The sequence below is a fragment of the Malus domestica genome, chromosome 07, assembly GCF_042453785.1.
Source record: "Malus domestica chromosome 07, GDT2T_hap1".
In the NCBI taxonomy this organism is placed as follows: Eukaryota; Viridiplantae; Streptophyta; class Magnoliopsida; order Rosales; family Rosaceae; genus Malus; species Malus domestica.
In genome coordinates, this window is record NC_091667.1 from 10,379,868 (window position 1) to 10,399,182 (window position 19,315).

Consider the following 19,315-nt stretch of genomic DNA (forward strand, 5'->3'; position numbering starts at 1 on the left):
ATCATGCACCATCTAAAAGAAGAAAAAAATAATACAAAAATGGAGGAAACTTGGTGCATGGCCACCGTTCTGAAAGGAAAAAATAATAAAAAATAATATAATAATATAAAAAAATGGTGGGATCTTGATGCATCTGCACCAATCATGTGAAGAAAAAAAAAAGAAAAAAAAATTATATGCTCTATTATATTTAGCACATTACACTAAATGAAATAAAACTTATTTATTGATGTTTCTGAGAAATTACAAATATGTGCATACATATGGAAAAAAAAGTAAAAATACAGGAGGGAGCCTTCATAAAGATTGCTCATGTGAAGCCTCATCACTCCGCGGAACTCCAGGAAGAAGAGGCGCCGGAGGTTGATTGTTTGGAGCCTCAACACTCGGTAAAACTCCAGATGACGAAGGCAATAAGTGCATATGGAGTAAAGCCACAAACATTTGATGGTCACTCTGAATCCGACTTTCGGATTCCTGCAGCTAGTCAAATTTTCTCTTCATGCTCATCGAGTAACTATTGGAAAGCATGTGCAACTCTCTGTTTTCATGCTTAAGCCCTCTAATCTCTTGCTTAAGCCCTCTAATCTCTTGCTTAAGACTCGCCACCTCAACCATCAGTGACTCAACTTGACGAGCTCGAGTAAGAAGGCGTTGGACCATGTTCGATACATAGCTCGCACACTGAACACTGAAAGCCAAAGAGTCTTGAACAGCCAGCTCATCAGACCGCTTCGAAATGATCCTGTTATCCTTGGGGTGAGAAGATTTCTAGCAACCACCATAACGGTTATGTCATTCTTCATCACAGAGTCCCTAACTGTAAAATGACCATTATGGGATAAAAAGGATGGGTGTCATATGTTGTCTTGAGAATACATGTCAACGTCTTCCCCAATATTCAAATCAAGACGATGGTCAGAAAGGCAATCCATTTGCAAAAAAAAATGATGAAGGGAGAAGAGGTGGGGTAAATCGAATCAGAAATACAACAAAAAGGGAAATTCCTACAGGTAGCAACTTTCTGAGCATGATTTTGGAACACGATTGATGCCTCTATAAAAAGAAGAGGCAACAGGGCCGCCTGTTCAGAAATCGAATAGGCACATTTCCCCGAATTTCAAAAGTCGGACTACTTGTTCGGAAATCGAAGAGGCAACAAGGCCGCTTGTTCAAAAATCGAAGAGGCACTTCTTTCTGAATTTCAAAAAGTCGTGCCACTTGTTCAAAGATCGAAGAGGCACCATTCTCCGAATTTTTCAAGCCAGATTTTCTGGGATAAAACTTGTCGGCACATTTCACTAGGATAAAACTTGTCAGCACTTTTAGACGCAACCTCAACTTTTCAAATATCACGAATGACTTTGTCAAAGATTTCTAACAAAGTAGAAAGCGCTTGAATCTTACTGTTTCAATTACCCAACGGTTGCCGACAAGAGTAAAAGAACAGTACCACTACTTGCTATTGGGAAATCCCTATATATGTCGACGTTCATCCTCATGGCAAGGCAGACTTGCAAAGAATGCCAACTCTTCCTCACCTCCAAGAGTACACTCCCAGCAAAACCTCTCGAAATGCTCATTTTTCTTCCTCCCTAGGAATACCTCTACAAACAAGTCACATCAGGGCAAAAGTATCTCATATCATCAAGGTCGAAAGCAAGAGTATCTCATATCATGTTTTCTCCCTGTCCTTTTCTTTGTCCATGTTCTTCCCTACAGGACAATGAGAAAGAGAGCAATCAGCCGGCACTTGGAATCAACCTTCCAATCTGGAACAGACTGCCTGGAACCCGTTCCCTAATTGCTTACCTAGCCTTGCTCTCGAGTACTCATCTTTAACTGTTGATGTACTTCCAAAGAAGATACCACATTTGCCTGGAGAATAGATAAGGCAAGTGAAATTGATGCATCGAAACATGTGAAGACAAGTGTGACAAAAATACATGCCGGTTCATTCGCTACTTCTTCAAATGCAAAAGTATCTCGTATCATCAAGGTCGAATGTACTCTAGATTTGATGGACTTGTTTTGACCCTTAAATTCTTAAGTCGGCTCACTAAAGCATGGTGAACCACAAATGCCGATTCATCCCCGACGGAGCCGAATATCACTTGCCTCGTGAAGCTGCTCGTGGTCCCATTCCATTCAAGAACAAGCCTCGACGTCCCAAGAAGAAATCACAAATCCGATTCAACATCAAGTGTCCACCACCCTTGAATCAAGTTCAGCTCTAGATAAAAGGAGTAAATTCAGACATTTGGTGCAAGTTTGGCAGAAGAAACCCCCCAGCCCAGTTCAAGATTAAACCTATGGAAAGCTACTTCTTCAAAAGCAAAAGTATCTCATATCATCAGGGTCGAAAGCAAAGATATCTCATGGCATGCTTTTTCCCTGTCTTTTCCTTTACCCTTGCTCTTACCTACAAGATAATGAGAAAGAAAGCAATCAGTCGGAACCTGAAATCAAACTTCCGATATGGAACTGATTGCCTGGAACTTTTGCCTGGTTACTTACCTGGCATTGCTCTCGAGTGCTCATCTTCAACTGTTGGTCTCAAATTTCCTTAGCAAATACCTCAGAATAGTTGATATGATATTGGCTCTTTACACTGAAGCTATCAAGTATGGATGAGTCGCTGAGAAGTGATGTTCTAAATGACCATTTAAAAGCAGAAGGTTGCTCACCACTTCTGCCATGCAAAAGAAACAAGCAGAGAAAAATGCAGCATGATGAGCTGTAACAGATCACTATAGCATGACACCCTTCCCTGCATAACCGCATAACCTAGATAGAAGAGTCTGAGTCAAATCCAAGTTCGGCATTGTTGCTCTAATCAAAGAGCTCGAGAAACTTCAACAACATTTCGATGGCACTATCGCCGAAGAGCAAAGCCTCGCCGTGCAATGCCATCAAATCGCCACCACTACCAGGGAACTCTCCTCTTGCTTGCTCAGATCTCCAGCCCAATTCAAGAATAAGCATGTGGAAAGTCAACGATTGGAGGAAACCAAAAAATCCTCCAACCCCGTTCAAGATCAAAGCTGTGGAAATTCAACAAGCTCAAAGATCTACCACGTGAAGCTCTTTGTGGTCTAATTTCATTCAAGATCAAGCCTCGACGGCCCTTGAAGAAATTTCAAACAAAATTCAGGAATAAGCCCCAACGGCACTTGAAGAAAACTCCAGCCCAATTCAAGATCAAGCATTGACAACCCTTGAAGAAATTTGCAGCCCTTTCAAGAACAAGCCTCGACCACCCTTGAATCGACATATACATTGAGGGACTTCAAAACGCATCTTTTACACGTGACAAGTACATGTATGCGACACGCCTTGAAGTCAGGGCATTTGTAGACATCGAAATTTCGGTGAAATAAATGTTGACCAATAATTAAAATTTCAACGCTCACGTGTCACATAAATTCTACACATAGCGTGTGACTCAACGAAAAATTGAAATAAATCAGAAAAGTCATCAAATAGGACACGTGTCAACACCTAGCAGAAATGATTTATTTCATCTGATTATTTAAATCCAAAAATCAAGTTTTGGAATTCTATAAATAGGAAGCCACGGCATTCATTTTCAGGGACCAATTCACATCACACCAAAACCTTGAAGCTTTGAAACTCTAAAGCTCTCAAGCAAATCCCAAAAGATCAAGAAAACTCTCTTCATTCTTCATCAAATCCTTAGAGAACTGTTCATCAAGATCAAGCCCCGAGTGCCCCTTGAAGATCCGTTCATCCTCCTTCATCAAGATCAAGCCCCGAAGGCCCTTGAAGAAATCCACACAATTGTTCATCAAGATCAAGCCCCAAAGGCCCTTGAAGATCCGTTCATCCGTTCATCAAAATCAAGCCCCAAATGCCCTTGAAGATATGTTCATCCATTCATCAAGATCAAGCCCCGAAGGCTTTTGAAGATCCATACCGTTCATCAAGATCAAGCCCCGAAGGCTTTTGAAGATCCGTTCATCCGTTCATCAAGATCAACCCCAAATGCCCTTGAAGATCCGTTCATCCGTTCATCAAGATCAAGCTCAAAGGCCATTGAAGATCCGTTCATTTATTTATCAAGATCAAGCCCAAAGGCCCTTGAAGAAACTACCCTCAACCTTCAAGATCAAGCCTCAAAGGCCCTTTAAGAAACTTCCCCAAGGTCAAGCCTTGACGACCCTTGAATCAACCGCACATCCACAAATCAACATCTTACGAAGATCGAATCAGATGATTAAATTTGAAAGAGATTGTAACCCCAAAATCATTAATACAAAATATTATTTTGTATACGTGTTCTTGTTTCAGGAATTTCCGTGTTCACACTCCCACGCACTGCCGCACACACCCTAATGCGTCAATTTTAATCACCGAAAAATTGGCTGGAAAAGTCACTGGCACCGCCGTGGATGTCGGCGGAGCACAGTACCTCCAGTGGAGGTGCATGTGCTCCACAAGCTGACCAAGACAGGCGTTCACGCGCTGGCTCGGGTTCTAGGTTCTGGGTTGGGCCGAGGGGTTTTGGGCCAATATTGATTTGGGCTTGGCTTAGGTTTAGGTGGGTTAGGCATGGGCTAAGTGAATTGGGCTTGGTTACATAGGCCCAAGGTTTGGGGTCGGATTAGGGGATTGGGCTGGGTTTTGCAGGTTGGGTTTGACCCATTTTTAGGCCGGGTTGGCCGGTTTCAACGAAGAGGAAAGTCAAAGTTTCCAAGCTCTGTTCAACCCCAAAACTTTATCAAAACACGTCAAGCAATATACCAAATTGAAGCCCAAGGAACAAGGAAGATATTCATACCAATTTCAAGATGTGTAATGGCCAGAGTTGGCCGGAAAATGGTCTGGAACTCATGGGTTCTCGCCGGAATCTAGGAAAAGCTCTCCGAGGTGGTTCTTCGTAGTTTTGACGTCCAAAACACACAAATAATATCAGAAATGAACTATGAGGAGAAAATAGGAAGGTTTAGAGTGTTATCGAAGCTAGCCCACGTCGGTGGTGATGGAAACTAGCTGAAGATCGTGAGCAGTGGCCTTTGCCACGGTCGAGTTCCCAGGTCTTTGTCCGGGGTTCATGGTGACAAAGTCCAAGTGGTGAGTTAAGGGCCTCACCGAGGCTGTGGTGGTTTTCAAGAGGGGTTTTCCCATGGCACCATCTCGATGCTTGTCGAGAGAAAAGGGAGAGAAGTGAGAGTGAGTTGGGAGAGAGGTGAGAGAGAGAGGGAGAAGACCTTACGGGGAGAGAAAAGAGAAGAGATCTTTTGAGGGGAAAAGTGACACATGGCAAGCAAGGGAGAAGAGAGGTTGGGGGACCAAAATCAAAGTGGACCCCACCCGGCTTACCATTTAAGACCAATAAAGCAACCTTTTCAAAAACATATCTCCAACTTAAGTGAAATTACTAAATCACCCTCAACGTTCCGTAAATATCTAGGACGGGTCGTTACACCCAGCCCGCTGCCTGACTAGCGCCTAGAATCTTTTAAAACCTTAATTTTACTATTGAGTTGTAAAAGTTTGACAAGTTAGCTTAAAGAATTTTATGAATTTTTCATCAAAATAATGTTTTACGTTAACTAATTAATATATTGCGTTGTTAGATTGTTCATCGAAATGACATTTAAATAAGAATTCATTTGATCAATGAACCAAATTAATAGTCTAAATTATGCATTATGACAACATAAGCATGTCTGTCAAATCGACAACTTGTTGGCATGTGAGGGGAAAGTGCATCGAAGTTAACATAAGACATAAAACAAGCATGTCTTGTCCTCCTAACTCTTTGTCTAGGAACTGAGAGAATGATGCTTGGCCTTTGGCCAGCTAGTTGTATAATCACTAGAAAGTTAACTTGCAATTTGTAATTCCTACCTCCTCTGTTCTGTACTCAGAGGACTAGTTTGAATTACACACATCAAATCTATCTATGTGGTAACCCCATTAGTTACTTATTGATCATTCTATTATGGAAAAACTTATTTGAAACAGTTCATATCACTTTTTTTTTGTCCGGCTTTAATACTAAATAGCATTCAATGTTACGAGTGTTTTAACTTAGAGATTCAATCTTAACTATTCATTTTCAGTATCATGACGTACTATTAAAGAATTTTCCCACTTTTTTTTTTTTCTCTCTCTCTCTGATCACATAACTTGTACATATGGATAGAGAGACGAGGACAAGTCACATGAGACGAGAGTCACAATTAATCGTAGAAACAATGGCCACCTATACCTCAAAATGGAAAGGGAACTTGGGAGTGAGTGATATACTTATGAAGATTGCAGTAGAGAGAGCCAAGGTGTGATATCGACAACGCATAAAACGCTGTCTTATGATGCGCATAAATGGCTCTTCCGACAGTTCTTACCATCTTACCAAAGCCCTCCTCGCAGATTGACGCCGGCTTGGAAGGTCGCTGCTGCAACCCTCATTGTTTTGGTGGATTTTCCATTTTTCTTTGAAAACTAGCAATATGTTAGTTAGGGTTTCAAAGGTGTCTATGTAAATAAGCAATGCTCACAACATGAGTTGTTTCATCGATGGTTCCCTTGTAGGCTCCCCTTAGTAATTAACCCGTTGGAGGATTTCGTTTGGTTACCTAATCTCCGAACATTTGTTTTTTGTGATTTTTGACGTATGAGATCTTGAAGTATGTACAAACAAGTTTGACGATTGGATCGTTGAAACTTGTTTCGTAGAATGCACATCCCGTCAAAACAATAGATTCAACAAATATTTAGAGTCTATTCTATACTTCTAGTAAATAGACATAAGTTTTTGTGGTATCCGCTAGTGTAGTTGTAAATAATCATCAAAATCGGAGCTATAATGATTGTTAAATTGTGATTTTTCGTTTGTAAATGCCAAAGAATATTATCCCATTACCTAATCATCGAAGAAACTTAATATATCAACCATGTCTCTCACTTTGCTCCACGAATATATCCACTTGACTCGAGGAAACAACCCTAAAACCTAATTTAGCCTTTGCACGATGGAACCTATATGGTTCGTTGAGCAAGATTTGACATAATACACGCCATTTTATAAACTAAATGACATGAAAGTTAATGATTGAATTAGTACTTAAACGTCGATAAACATGCTCATTTTTTGTGTTGACACATCACTTAGTTTGCAAATTTTGTCGATAAATTTAGGCTCCCCATCTTACTCTTGTACTCTCTTGACCTGGACTTCACTTGGTTACTCAAAGAAAGGCAAGTGGGTCCATGCGTGGACCTAGCAATTTCCCACTTTGTTTATGCGTTGCTTTTTGTCAAAGTCTCATACATTATGTAAATCAAATGTCACAACTGAATCCCTCCATGGAGATTTTCCAGCCATAATAATGTTGTTCCGACTGAATTTTCTTTCAAGAAAACTTGGCCCTTGTCCACAACATCATTCACAACGAGAAAAACTTTAGTTTCATGTCACGTGACAATTCCGAGAGGCAAAACTAGCGACTGCAGTCCATAACTTTTGCTATGGAATACAATCACAGCCAAAGAAACCTTTACGCAGTATGTAAATTAGGTTAAATTTAATACATTGCATTAGGTCAGAAAAAAAACAATAAAATTGTTTTAGTGAGATATGGCTACACTATTCATCAGACAATCAAATAACAAGTAAAATTAACGAGCATTCATATAACTCTTGTGTTTTCTTTCCCACCCGGGCGTAGATACGGAATTTGTTCTATAGCTTATCTTCCGTACTGTATTTCATTCTAAAAAGAAATGGGATTGGTCTCATCAGGCTCGACTGTCTTCTCGGCAAGTATCAGTTTGTTGAGAGGCCAAGGCTGTCAAAGATCGTATAAGAAATGCAAGGTATCTGTTACCACAGTATCGGTAAGTATCATACGCTTACCTGTTCATCAAAGCCACGAGAATTAACAGCCTGGCCAAATTCTATGCATGACATCTTCGTTTCTTACATTTCCATGAACATAAACCTTGGGCTCTTTAACCTGGAGCAAGGATGAAGTAGTTAGCATCTGATTTTAAAACAAACATGTCACTATTTTTGTGAAATTATATAGATTTGTACCAGTAAAACGGGAGGGAATCCAGTTCTCAAACGAACCCGGGAGAAACCGTTTACAGCAAATAGGCACTTGAATCCATCAATGGCAGGATGTTCACTGATATACAAGAAAACAATGAAATCCGACTACATAAATGAGAGCATCAATGCAAAACAAAATAAGTTTCAATCAAAGAGCATCCAAACACCGTAAGAATGGAGAAGCTTTTGGATTTAGATAAATCTCTACATGTGTCCGTTGAAAGGGTATAAGCATTAGAATTATCGCAAAACAATTTTCTAAACTATTTAATCCTCTGTTATGTGGGAATGAACGAAATGCCTTTAACATTATTGATGGTATAGAAATTAGAAAACGATACTGACGTCTTATAAACAGTTTGCCATACAACACTTCTTAACAATCTTAAACAGTTTGTTTGGAAAATGTCTTGTTGGCAGAAAACTCTTGATGGATGGTCAATGTTAAGGCAAAAGCATAGATTTCTCCTCCAAATACACTACTCATTTAACACATTCGATTCTAAGAATGTTCTAGACAGAGAAAAAGGAAGACAATCAGAAAAAAAAAAACTCACTTTATAAGATAGGTGAAATTTCTGCGGTGTAGCTCTTCGGGAGGAATCCCTTCTTCTTTAGAATACCTGCACTGCCAGTAGTTAAACGAACTGATACACAAACCTTTGACAATTTATATATTATTAAAAACCAGTAATTTTAAATTAAGATGGATTCCAAAATTGAATTTTTCACAATTACTTCAACATGATCTCTGAATTTTTTTTAAGAGAATAGAAAAGGAAAACAGAAAATTTGACATGGGTTCAAAGTTTCAAACAACTTTATAAGTAGCGTATGTTAGAAGGATATACAGTCTTCCATATCCATTTTCCAGGTTAAAGAATCGGAGTCAGCAACCTCGTATACCTATCTTTTAGAAAAACAGAGACATGACTTCTAACAATTATTTATTTATTGCTACACAGGTGTAAGCTCAGCTTCCTCTACCCAGATGTACAGAATCTTCACTCACAGTAAATGTTATGTTGTTTATGAAAGGTGAATGATTATCATAATGACCGTAAACCATGTCATCTTGAAATTGTTTCAGTATACACTTGCTAGTTTAAATTCAAAACCGCCAGACCAAAGAGACAGCTGAGTTTCTGGAATAGCCAACAGCATCATCAGAAGTTATAAGTGAAGTTAAAACTAGAAGAAAATCAATTATACCTCCATGGGAAATTATTTTCACAGAAGCGGGATATTCCATTCATGGCAGAAAACGTATCAATGTGAACCCAATGTTCATTTGAACTGTTCGCAAGATGGCCTGTCAAAAACTCATCATATAATAATATCAAACTCATATATCAACAGTACCAAAAATATATACCGACTAAATTGCTAATATAAATAAAGAGACACAGAACAAGAAGCTAATAATAACAGTAACAAGAAGATACCAACTAAATTGCTAATATAAACAAAGAGACAGTACTTACCAGTCTGATGCAAATGTTTTAAAGCATGACCACTGGGATAATTTTCATTGGAAGCCATGAAACTTATGACAGTGCACCCTAGACTACAAAAACATAAAATCAGTAAAGAAGGTGGCAGATTATTCTTTCTGATGAAACCAAAAGAATTTTAAACATCCAACCTGATCAACAATAATCCAAGCATCACTGGATAAAGCAAGTTCCAGAAAGTCTTCTTCCTATTGTTATAGCTGTAGGAAAGAACAATCAGAATTCATTTAACTGTAGGAAAGAACAATCAGAATTCATTTATACTATTTTACAGTCAGGTTTTATTTATGCCGGAGCAAAAATACAATTACAACAATTTGATCCTATTTTACAAATTACACAATTTGATACATACATTCTAGTTGCAGCAATTGCAGCAGATAAGTTGAACATGGGAACTGAGCTAATTATAAAACGAAGCTCCTGCAGCATGATATATAAGGTCCTTCATTATCTAATCTAGAATAAAAATAAGCCCACCAAACTCTATAAAATATGAGCAATATTACCTTGTGGGGAAGCTTAGAGTAAAGTAAAACAAAGGACAAGGCTGGAAGAACGAATAACAAAACCCTCCTCTCAAGTAAGACCCCAAGCTGCAAGAAGATTGTGTATCAAGTTAGAAAGAATAAGGGGTTTGGAGCCCTGGGAACATATGTAGTAGTATGCTTGAGAAGTTGAATGTATCCAAAATGATTAATCACAAAATACATTTGATTCCGTATCCATGTCTTTCATTTTCATGTTACCATCAATTATGATCTTCACATTCGTGCATCTATTTTGGGAAAAAAAAAAAAGAAAAAAAAACATTCTAACCAATCAAGAGAATGAAAGAAATGTTCCAAGTCCAAACTCTAAACTAACAATTTCATGTCTCTCATCCAGCACAGAGGGTTTGTCCCAAATAGAAAGCTATATCTGAATCTCTTGAAACCTCATTTACTATATTATTATCTACCCCAAGTAGAGACATTCGACATACAATTACTCTTGAGAAAATTACTATATCAATTGCAGTTCATACTTATGCCAAGTACTTAAGTATTATCAGCCATCAACTGTATTAAATTAGAAAATGTTCGAAGCACTGGCCAAAATAATAGACAGATAATCTAAGCTCACAACCAATTATATTATACATGAAAGAGAAGGTTTAGTTAGGGCACCAGACTCACCAGAAAAAGAGGGTATGCAGCAAGCAATGACCGCGGGAGTGCTGAAGTGAAATACCAGTAAAACGGATGTATCTGAATAAAAAGTAATATTAAGGAAAACTACTAACACATATTTATTAGTTATACATTCACTCCACTTTGCCCCCAAAAGACAAGGTGATAATCCCACAGAATCTTTGAATAAGAGTTCCTTCTCTTGTACCAAAACAATTAATGAAAAGAAAACGATAATACTCCTATTTTAGCATCCACTGAAAAGGTATCCACCAAAAGTTAACTGTCCCACTCCTAATATATAGCCTAAAATCCCTAAAACGAAACACTAACAAAAGATTCAAATGCATAAAACCAGGCAGAACACACACTACAAACTCGGTGGCAGAAACACTTGAAGACTCGGAAATAGTCTGCTCAATTGGACTAAAAATATGTCTTACTCTTACAAGATTATAAACATTACAACACACTCCAAATCAAATGCGAAACAGAATTGTTGTAAGGATACACCCCACTCTGAACTTCTATTGAGCACAGAGTTGAACCAGAAAACTTCAAATTCGGGCCACAGTAACCTTTTCCACATAATTGAATCTACTATAACAGTAAGGCCTGAACTGCAAAAAATCCAAACAAGAACATTATTCAGAAATTGTTGTTATTTTTGCAACCAACGTCGTGATCTATGCATCTGAAGAAATTGATAGTAGGGTAGTACCTGTAGTAGTAATACTAATACTAATAAATGATAATAACAGTAACAATAAGAACAATAATAATGATAATAAAACGACCTACGCACAATACAGCACACAAACTGCAGCATTTAAACGTCTTCCATAATGAAATTCTTTTAGTCTGTAATAAAAAAGAAAGATCAATTAATAATTTATTACACGAAGGTACAAATTAAAATGCAAATTGATTATCCACCTTAACCGGCACAAGTAGAAACTTACCAACAAAAGCTCCAGGCCAAGAGGGCCAAGAAGTAACAAAATATCACATCTAAAGATAACCGTAGCAAAAATCTGAATATAAAAACCAAGATGAAAATTAAAAGAAAATCAGGTAAGTGTATCTTAACTGTGAGGAATAAAGTAAACTTACTTCATAAGAATCATCAGCAGAGTCTACAAAAAAAAAAAAAAAGTCCAATTGGACAAAAGGGCCGAGATAATAGTATCCTTAGACATTATGATGCATAATCTGATTATAGCATATTGTGACATACCAGGCAGTTTATGGCTGCATAATATTTCTCCTTTAACCAATACCCATACGCCAAATTGACTACAACAAGAAAATACGAAAAATAAATAAAAGCCACATGACATATGAATAAGCTGTCAGAGCCAATCAATATTTCAATAATGAAAACTAGCATGCATCCCAGGCCAAGCACAGTAAGGGCTATAAAGGTTATAATCATACCAAAAAAAAAAAATACAAGGTCCTACAAATGATGTTATATTCATCTTCTAGAATTCAAGGAACTCTTTCTCTTTGTTTTTCAATTCCAGGCTTCTATAGGAATTCTATTCACTTGAAATGTATACGATAACAAAACAAAACAATATCTTCTTCTCCTGTGCTTCTTCTATGGGGTGTAAATGAAAACCCTAGCCCCTAGGTCGCACAAAGAAGAAAATAAGAACGACTCCTTCCCAACTCTTCTGTTTCCTATTTGTGCCATTTGACCCTTTGGTATTATAATAATAAACAGACAGCATTTAAGAATCAACGAAAAAGAAAGGCGCAAAATAATGTTTTCCCCTCCATATCCAGTACGTACCTAACGTGTATATCCTTTGTATTCTCAAGTCAAACTTGTTAAAATGATAAAAAAGATACATATTTGGAGTGTCGAATACTATCTACCCGCAGGTGAACTTAATTAATCATGTAGGAGGAAGCAGGAAAAAATAAATAAATTGTTAAGAAAACAAATCATTTGCAGAGGTTCATTAGGTAGCCAGTTCTAAATCTGTACAATCTTAAAAATCTACATCTACAAGGGAAAAAGAATGCACATGAGAAGAATTACCTACGCCCAGAGCTAGTATATTTGGAAGTGGACGAGTACAATAGAACAAAAGGTGGAACTGAACTGCAGTTAGTATCACAAAGAAAGCTTCCACTTGACGTCCAAACTTATGTCTAACCTGAAAAAGGAAACAAATAAAAGGCTTAGTTATATTTTTTTTTTCTTTTAAGAAACACAACTTAAGAGGTCGCACTTGGTGCGATGGCAAGTGCCTTCGCCCATGAGCAGTAGGTCTCGGGTTCGAGACTTGGGAGCAGCCTCTCCATAAATGGGGGTAAGGCTAGCCGACATTCACCTCTCCCAGACCCTGCATAAAGCGGGAGCCTTGTGCACTGGGTACGACCTTTTTAAGAAACACAACTTAATGAACTGAACAAAATACAAGGAGTACAGTGCACGAGAAGAAAATAAGTATAAAGCAACAGCATACCTGAAGGCGAAAGAAGCATAATGTAGATAATATGATGCCACCTAATGCCAAACGAACTGGCAAACAGCAACTAAAACAATTTAGGAATTGTTTTTATGAAATGCAAGATATAACATCAAAAAAATTTATAATTAAAAAAGATATAAACAGAATGAAAGGCATTCCCCATGAATTTCATCCAACTTTTTTCTTCTCAGAAGAAGTAATAAATTAATACATGACCCCAAGTGCAAGAAAAGTATATAGGAGGTATGCCTTTCAATTCCCACCAAAATGTACCACTGAATGCACAAAACAACATGCTTTTCAAATAAATCCTCTGCGAGACTTCTCAGACTAGATGGCCTTCCAAATCGCCATTCCAGCAAGCAAGAAGGTCAGCCACAAATCTCAGCATAACCCATAACCCCAGATACAAAAATAAACAATAATCCATATGGAGGCCGATAATAAGATGGAAACCATGAAATATTTGCTGCCACTCGTGAAGCAACGCTTAGATGAATGCAAACTTACAAGAAATTTAAAGCACTAACCTGCTAAAAGACTATAAACCTTTGGCAAATGCAACAGTTCCATTGCTAAAACAGAAGGAGATGCCAAACTTGAAACAAACAATGCACCTAGAAGAATGACATACCACACAAATCAGTGAAGTAAACACCTTCAAACATTTAATAAGTCATCAACGAATCAGTACAATTTTCAGTAGTTTTATTAATTTATCCATGAGTTAAAACACTAGAACAGCTAAAACTGCACTAGAAATATGGGGATTGGCATTGCCCCAAAAGGCTTTATTTGGCTAATTTACTCATTTAGACTTTAAATCACAAAGTTAGTAACATCTACAGCATAAATTTTACAAGCTTACCCAGAAAAGTGCGAGGAACGACTCCAGGGAACTCCAGATGATCATACTACCAGGAGGCAAACATTTATCCAAACAAAATAGTTAGATAGCCAAAAGGACCAACACATTCCAGAAAACATAACAGCTGACACAAGCTTATGAAGAGACAGATATATAAACTCACATTATCTATGCGATTTCGATAATACAGAATGTCATGCATTGCCTGATAACAAGTAAGAACAAGAAACAACGAAATTAGAAGTAAGCAAAAGCACTAAAGAAGCTGAAAACAATACGCCGATAAACAATTCAGTTTTCCCAGATAACAAACTCATCTCCCCCATCATGTTATCAGTGAGCAGACCAAATTTGAACCTCAAATTTTCATTTAAATCCTGTTTAATTTTTTGTATATACTGAAAAATTTTACATTTCCAACATTTTCCACCATTAAAAATTACCACAAATCACTGTAATTCAATCATTTAACTCTCTTATTAGTAAATATTTCCAAGTTTTTCACTTTCATACACTTCAGGCAAATAGAGAGAGAGAGAGAGAAGTGCCACCTGGACATTGAAGCTTTCTTCAACCTTAGTGTAGGGCGCCATGAACACATAAAACGCAGCTATCGATCCAAGTACCAAATCGTAACCATGGCGCTCAAGAAAATTGGAAGACTTGGAAGCCATTGTTTAGAGAGAGAGAGAGAGAGAGAGAGAGAGAGAGAGAAACACAGACAGAGAAGATAGAGAGAGATGAACTGAAGTATGTGGGTCTACTTGTGGGCTGGGCCGGATAGATGTTTTATTGGGCTTGGGCTTTGGTTCAGATAAAAATTTGAAACAAGACACTTGAACAAGAACAACGTCAGAAGAACGTTGTAACAGCCGTAGCCGTTGCCATAGCTGATAAGCCATGGAAGCTGTAACAGTAACCTCACCGCCTCTCTCTCTGCACCACCACTGCTTCCCGCCAAGCACCCGCATCGCCGCCGCAAACTCTAATGAGTGTAATAAACACCGCCAAACCTTCAAGCGGAAAGCTTTATCATCACGGCGGAAACAAAAGACTCCGACTTTCGAAGAACACGACGCGTTTCCGGACTCCTTGCCGCTCCACACGAAGAACCCACATGCCATTTACAAGGACATACAGAGCTTTGCAAGGAGAAATAAGATCGAGAAGGCCCTGAGTATCTTGGACTACTTGGACCAGCAGGGCATCCCGGTTAACGTCACCACATTCTCCGCCCTCATCGCCGCATGTGTCCGTACAAGGTCGTTGGATCACGGCAAGCAAATCCACACTCATATTCGGATTAATGGGCTCGAAAACAATGACTTTATACGCACAAAGTTGGTAAATATGTACACTAGTTTTGGGTCAGTGGATGATGCACAGAAGCTGTTTGATGAAAGTTCTAGCAAGAACGTGTACTCGTGGAATGCCTTGCTTAGAGGCACTGTCATTGCTGGTGGGAAGCGGTACGGTGATGTTCTTGATACTTATTCGGAAATGCGGGTGTTAGGGGTTGAGTTGAATGTGTATAGTTTCTCTAGTGTGATTAAGAGCTTTGCAGGTGCTTCGGCACTGTCGCAAGGTTTGAAGACGCATGCCCTTTTGGTTAAGAACGGTTTCATCGATAGCGCAATTGTTCGGACCAGTTTGGTTGATTTGTACTTTAAATGTGGCAAGATTAAGCTTGCTCACCGCTTGTTTGAAGAATTTGGTGATAGAGATGTTGTTGTATGGGGAGCCATGATTGCAGGTTTTGCGCATAATAGGCGGCAAAGGGAAGCTTTGGAGTATGTTAGGATGATGGTCGATGAAGGAATAAGGCTGAATTCGGTTATATTGACTAGTATTCTTCCTGTGATTGGGGACGTTGGGGCTCGAAAGCTAGGGCAGGAGGTTCATGCTTTTGTGGTGAAGACGAAAAGCTATTCGAAGCAGATTTTCATTCAGTCTGGCTTGATAGACATGTATTGCAAGTGTGGAGATATGGATGTGGGGCGGCGGGTTTTTTATCATTCTAAGGAGAGGAATACAATTTGCTGGACTGCTTTGATGTCGGGTTATGTTGCAAATGGGAGGCCTGAGCAGGCATTGCGATCGATCATTTGGATGCAGCAGGAAGGGTTTAAGCCAGATTTGGTCACGGTTGCCACCATCCTTCCAGTTTGTGCAGAATTGAAGGATTTGAAAAGAGGGAAGGAGATACATGCATATGCTGTGAAAAATTGTTTCTTGCCCAATGTATCTATAATTTCTTCTTTGATGGTGATGTACTCGAAGTGTGGCATCTTTGAGTACTCCATAAGACTATTCGATGGGATGGAGAACAGAAATATTATTCTTTGGACGGCCATGATTGATTCCTATATTGACAACGGATGCCTCTACGAGGCACTTGGTCTGGTAAGGTCAATGGTCTTATCGAAGCACAGGCCAGATTCCGTTGCAATGGCAAGGATTTTGAATATTTGCAATGGCCTAAAGAATTTGAAGCTTGGGAAAGAAATTCATGGACAAGTTTTGAAGAAGAACTTTGAATCGATCCCTTTTGTTACTGCTGAAATTGTGAAAATGTATGGGCGATGTGGAGCCATTGATCATGCAAAGTCTGTTTTCGATGCAATCCCTGTCAAGGGTTCAATGACTTGGACTGCAATCATAGAGGCTTATGCATACAATGACATGTATCAAGAAGCTATCAATCTGTTCGATCAGATGAGATCTAAAGACTTCACTCCGAACCATTTCACTTTCCAGGTGGTTCTATCTATTTGCGATCGAGCTGGATTTGTTGATGATGCTTGCCGTATCTTCCATTTAATGTCTCGTGTGTACAAAGTTAAGGTATCTGAGGAACAATATTCTCTAATCATTGGACTTCTTGATCGTTTTGGCCGTGTTGAGGAGGCTCAAAGATTTACAACATTGAGTTCATCTCTGTCGTAATGATGGATGGTTGGACCTTCCTTCTTTCATGTATAAATTTCGTAAGCTCCTGAAACTTTCTTTGTGATTACTAGTTTTCTGCAATTTCACAAATGTATAGAGACCCATTTTATCTTCATGTATGAGTAACATGGTAATTTTCAATTTACTTCAATGTGATCGTTGTTACCAATTTACGGTTTTTTTTTTTTTTTACCTCCTCCTTGAATTAAGAACTTCATTAGGAATCTCATCAATTGAATCGAAATAAAATTCGAATCCAAACCCAAATGCAGATAGACGGTTTGTGAAATACCTTAATCAAAATGTAAGCTCAAATTATTGAAAAATACATTCTAAAAAACAATTACAGTATAAAAAAGAATTATTAACCTAATAGAGAATCACACCAGTTAAGCTCAAAAAGGTGATTAGTGGATCCATCATCAAGGGGATTTAAAAAGACATAAACATGTGATCCATCTTTGACTCCATAATCAACGAGCAAAACTCCGTCTGCATCGTCATTCATGAGACGGCTACAATGACGATCATCACTATCAGTGTCAAGAATCAAGATCAGACGGTGGTAAGGGAGCTCCTGCTGGGCTTCAATTTCCCGTTTTAGATCAGCAACCGTGGCCTCCTTTCCGACTTGAACATAGAAGAGAGTTCCTGTCAAATTCTCCACCACCACCTTCATTGTCATGTCGAAATGTCGAAGTTTATTGTTAATTAAGACAAATTAAGCTCACTTTTGGTCTCTTTTCTTTTTTCCGGTAACAAATTAAGCTCAGTTTATCCGGGCAATATTCATGCAGAAAGCTTGAGGGAGGCGTTCACGTATGCTGCATTATCGGCAGTTTGTTACATGCACATGCTGATATGCTGATGTGTTAGATAGGCTGATTAATTAGAGTTTTCGGGACAAGAAGGTGTCAAGGGCTCTCCGACGATCAAGATATTGAGAGAGCTAGAGTTTTCTCCGTGTGGAATAGTGTTACCTGCAAAAAAATGTCGAATATGTAGGAGAGTTAATAACGATTTAGGAATGTATTGCGAAAGAAGACATGGTCCATTAATATAATTAATCCCTTGATTTGAGGTAAATATAATTTGACAACGATCTATGATATGATCGCATACCTAATGTGTGTGTGTGGAGCTATAAACGAGTCGAGTCGAGTCCAGTCGCCGAACCGAATATCATTGTGTTCAAGTTTGCCTTGTTTATTTTATTTTTATTTTATTTTTTTAATTTTTTGAGCTCGAGCTAGGTTGGGCTTGCTTCTGATACGAGCCGAGCTTGAGCCAGAATAATTGTGAGATTTCTTCAATTATGACAATTCCGAATTTGAAATTGTGATCGATTTGATTCTAAAATATTAGAACAGAAATTGAAAACGTTGTTTCTGATCCGATCTATCCAAAATATAATCCCCTAGTGACCCATATGGTCAATAATTTGATTCTAAAATATTAGAATAGAAATTAAAAACGTTATTTTTTATCCGATCTATCCGAAAATATAATCCCTAAGTGACTCATATGGTCAATAATCTAAATGAGAGCACAAGGGCACTTAAGTGTATCTATTATTACTTATTTTAGGTCAAATTTGTATTTTATGTCAAACTGAGAGGGATAAAGTAATGATTTCAGGAGTGAGCTCCAAATTTATTATGTTACATAATATATAATTTTTTCTGAATTAATATACCAAGTATATGTATTTTATGCTGTACAAAAAATTAACCTACTATTTTATCAATGTTCTGTTATTTAATATACACATTGATGTATAATATGACATACAAGAGCACTCGCAATATTCACGTTACAAATTTTTATAGTATAGTTTCACATTAAATTATAGTGTTATGGTTGTTGGATTTTTTTTTTTTTTTTTTTTTTTTTGAAAAAAAAAAGGTTGTTGGAATTTATATTTGATGAGGTTGTGACTGTTTATGAACAAAGTTATGATTATTCATTATTCAGTTAATATAAAGTGAGCATCCTAAAATGGTGAAACATTCAAAATACCATAAATTGTCCTTTAAGAATTTTGAAAATTACAATTGAACCAAAATGAGTTAAAGTAATTCATCACATTTTTATTTTGAATGAATTTAAAATTTAAAATTATAGAGGAAAAAAAGCTCCAATGTTAGACCAACTTCAATGGTGGGCTAAAAGCCAAATTTCCCCCAAACCCACTCCAACCCAAGGGGAAATTTTGGGCTAAATGCTAAATGCTAAACCAATGC

The 19,315-nt window shown here is 37.9% G+C and overlaps 2 protein-coding genes across 4 annotated transcripts; one reads left to right on the forward strand and one right to left on the reverse strand.

Annotated features, from left to right (window-relative positions):
• Positions 1-7,542: 7,542 nt before the first annotated feature.
• LOC103438967 (dol-P-Man:Man(7)GlcNAc(2)-PP-Dol alpha-1,6-mannosyltransferase) lies at positions 7,543-14,815 on the reverse strand. Of its 3 annotated transcripts, XM_070824624.1 has the most exons (20): positions 14,675-14,815; positions 14,287-14,328; positions 14,124-14,169; positions 13,786-13,872; positions 13,250-13,305; positions 12,820-12,937; positions 12,007-12,065; positions 11,732-11,803; positions 11,567-11,630; positions 11,281-11,384; positions 10,776-10,847; positions 10,107-10,193; positions 9,953-10,020; positions 9,729-9,797; positions 9,568-9,650; positions 9,296-9,395; positions 8,641-8,706; positions 8,066-8,159; positions 7,886-7,985; positions 7,543-7,817 (listed from the first exon to the last, which is right to left on the reverse strand). In XM_070824624.1, exons 1-19 carry the CDS (start codon positions 14,795-14,797, stop codon positions 7,908-7,910), a joined length of 1,488 nt encoding a protein of 495 aa, XP_070680725.1. In that variant the 5' UTR covers positions 14,798-14,815; the 3' UTR covers positions 7,543-7,817; positions 7,886-7,907. The 3 variants fall into 3 exon arrangements, with proteins under 3 accessions (XP_070680725.1, XP_070680726.1, XP_070680724.1); XM_070824625.1 differs by having other exon boundaries at positions 7,543-7,985; positions 11,281-11,389; positions 11,575-11,630; XM_070824623.1 differs by having other exon boundaries at positions 7,543-7,985.
• A 208-nt stretch (positions 14,816-15,023) lies between these two features.
• LOC103438966 (pentatricopeptide repeat-containing protein At1g71460, chloroplastic) lies at positions 15,024-17,241 on the forward strand. Its single transcript, XM_008377507.4, has one exon. The coding sequence runs from the start codon at positions 15,024-15,026 to the stop codon at positions 17,067-17,069; it is 2,046 nt and encodes a 681-aa protein (XP_008375729.3). The 3' UTR covers positions 17,070-17,241.
• Positions 17,242-19,315: the final 2,074 nt, after the last annotated feature.

Bases quoted from the DNA above. Each gene is read 5' to 3' on its own strand.
- LOC103438967 (XM_070824624.1), bottom strand. From the start codon at position 14,797: ATGGCTTCCAAGTCTTCCAATTTTCTTGAGCGCCATGGTTACGATTTG. The intron at 13,306-13,785 runs GTTAGTGCTTTA...GCTGTTTGCCAG, and splicing joins GGTTTATAGTCTTTTAGCAG to TTCGTTTGGCATTAGGTGGC. The intron at 10,021-10,106 runs GTAATATTGCTC...ATCATGCTGCAG, and splicing joins ACTCTAAGCTTCCCCACAAG to GAGCTTCGTTTTATAATTAG.
- LOC103438966 (XM_008377507.4), top strand. From the start codon at position 15,024: ATGGAAGCTGTAACAGTAACCTCACCGCCTCTCTCTCTGCACCACCAC.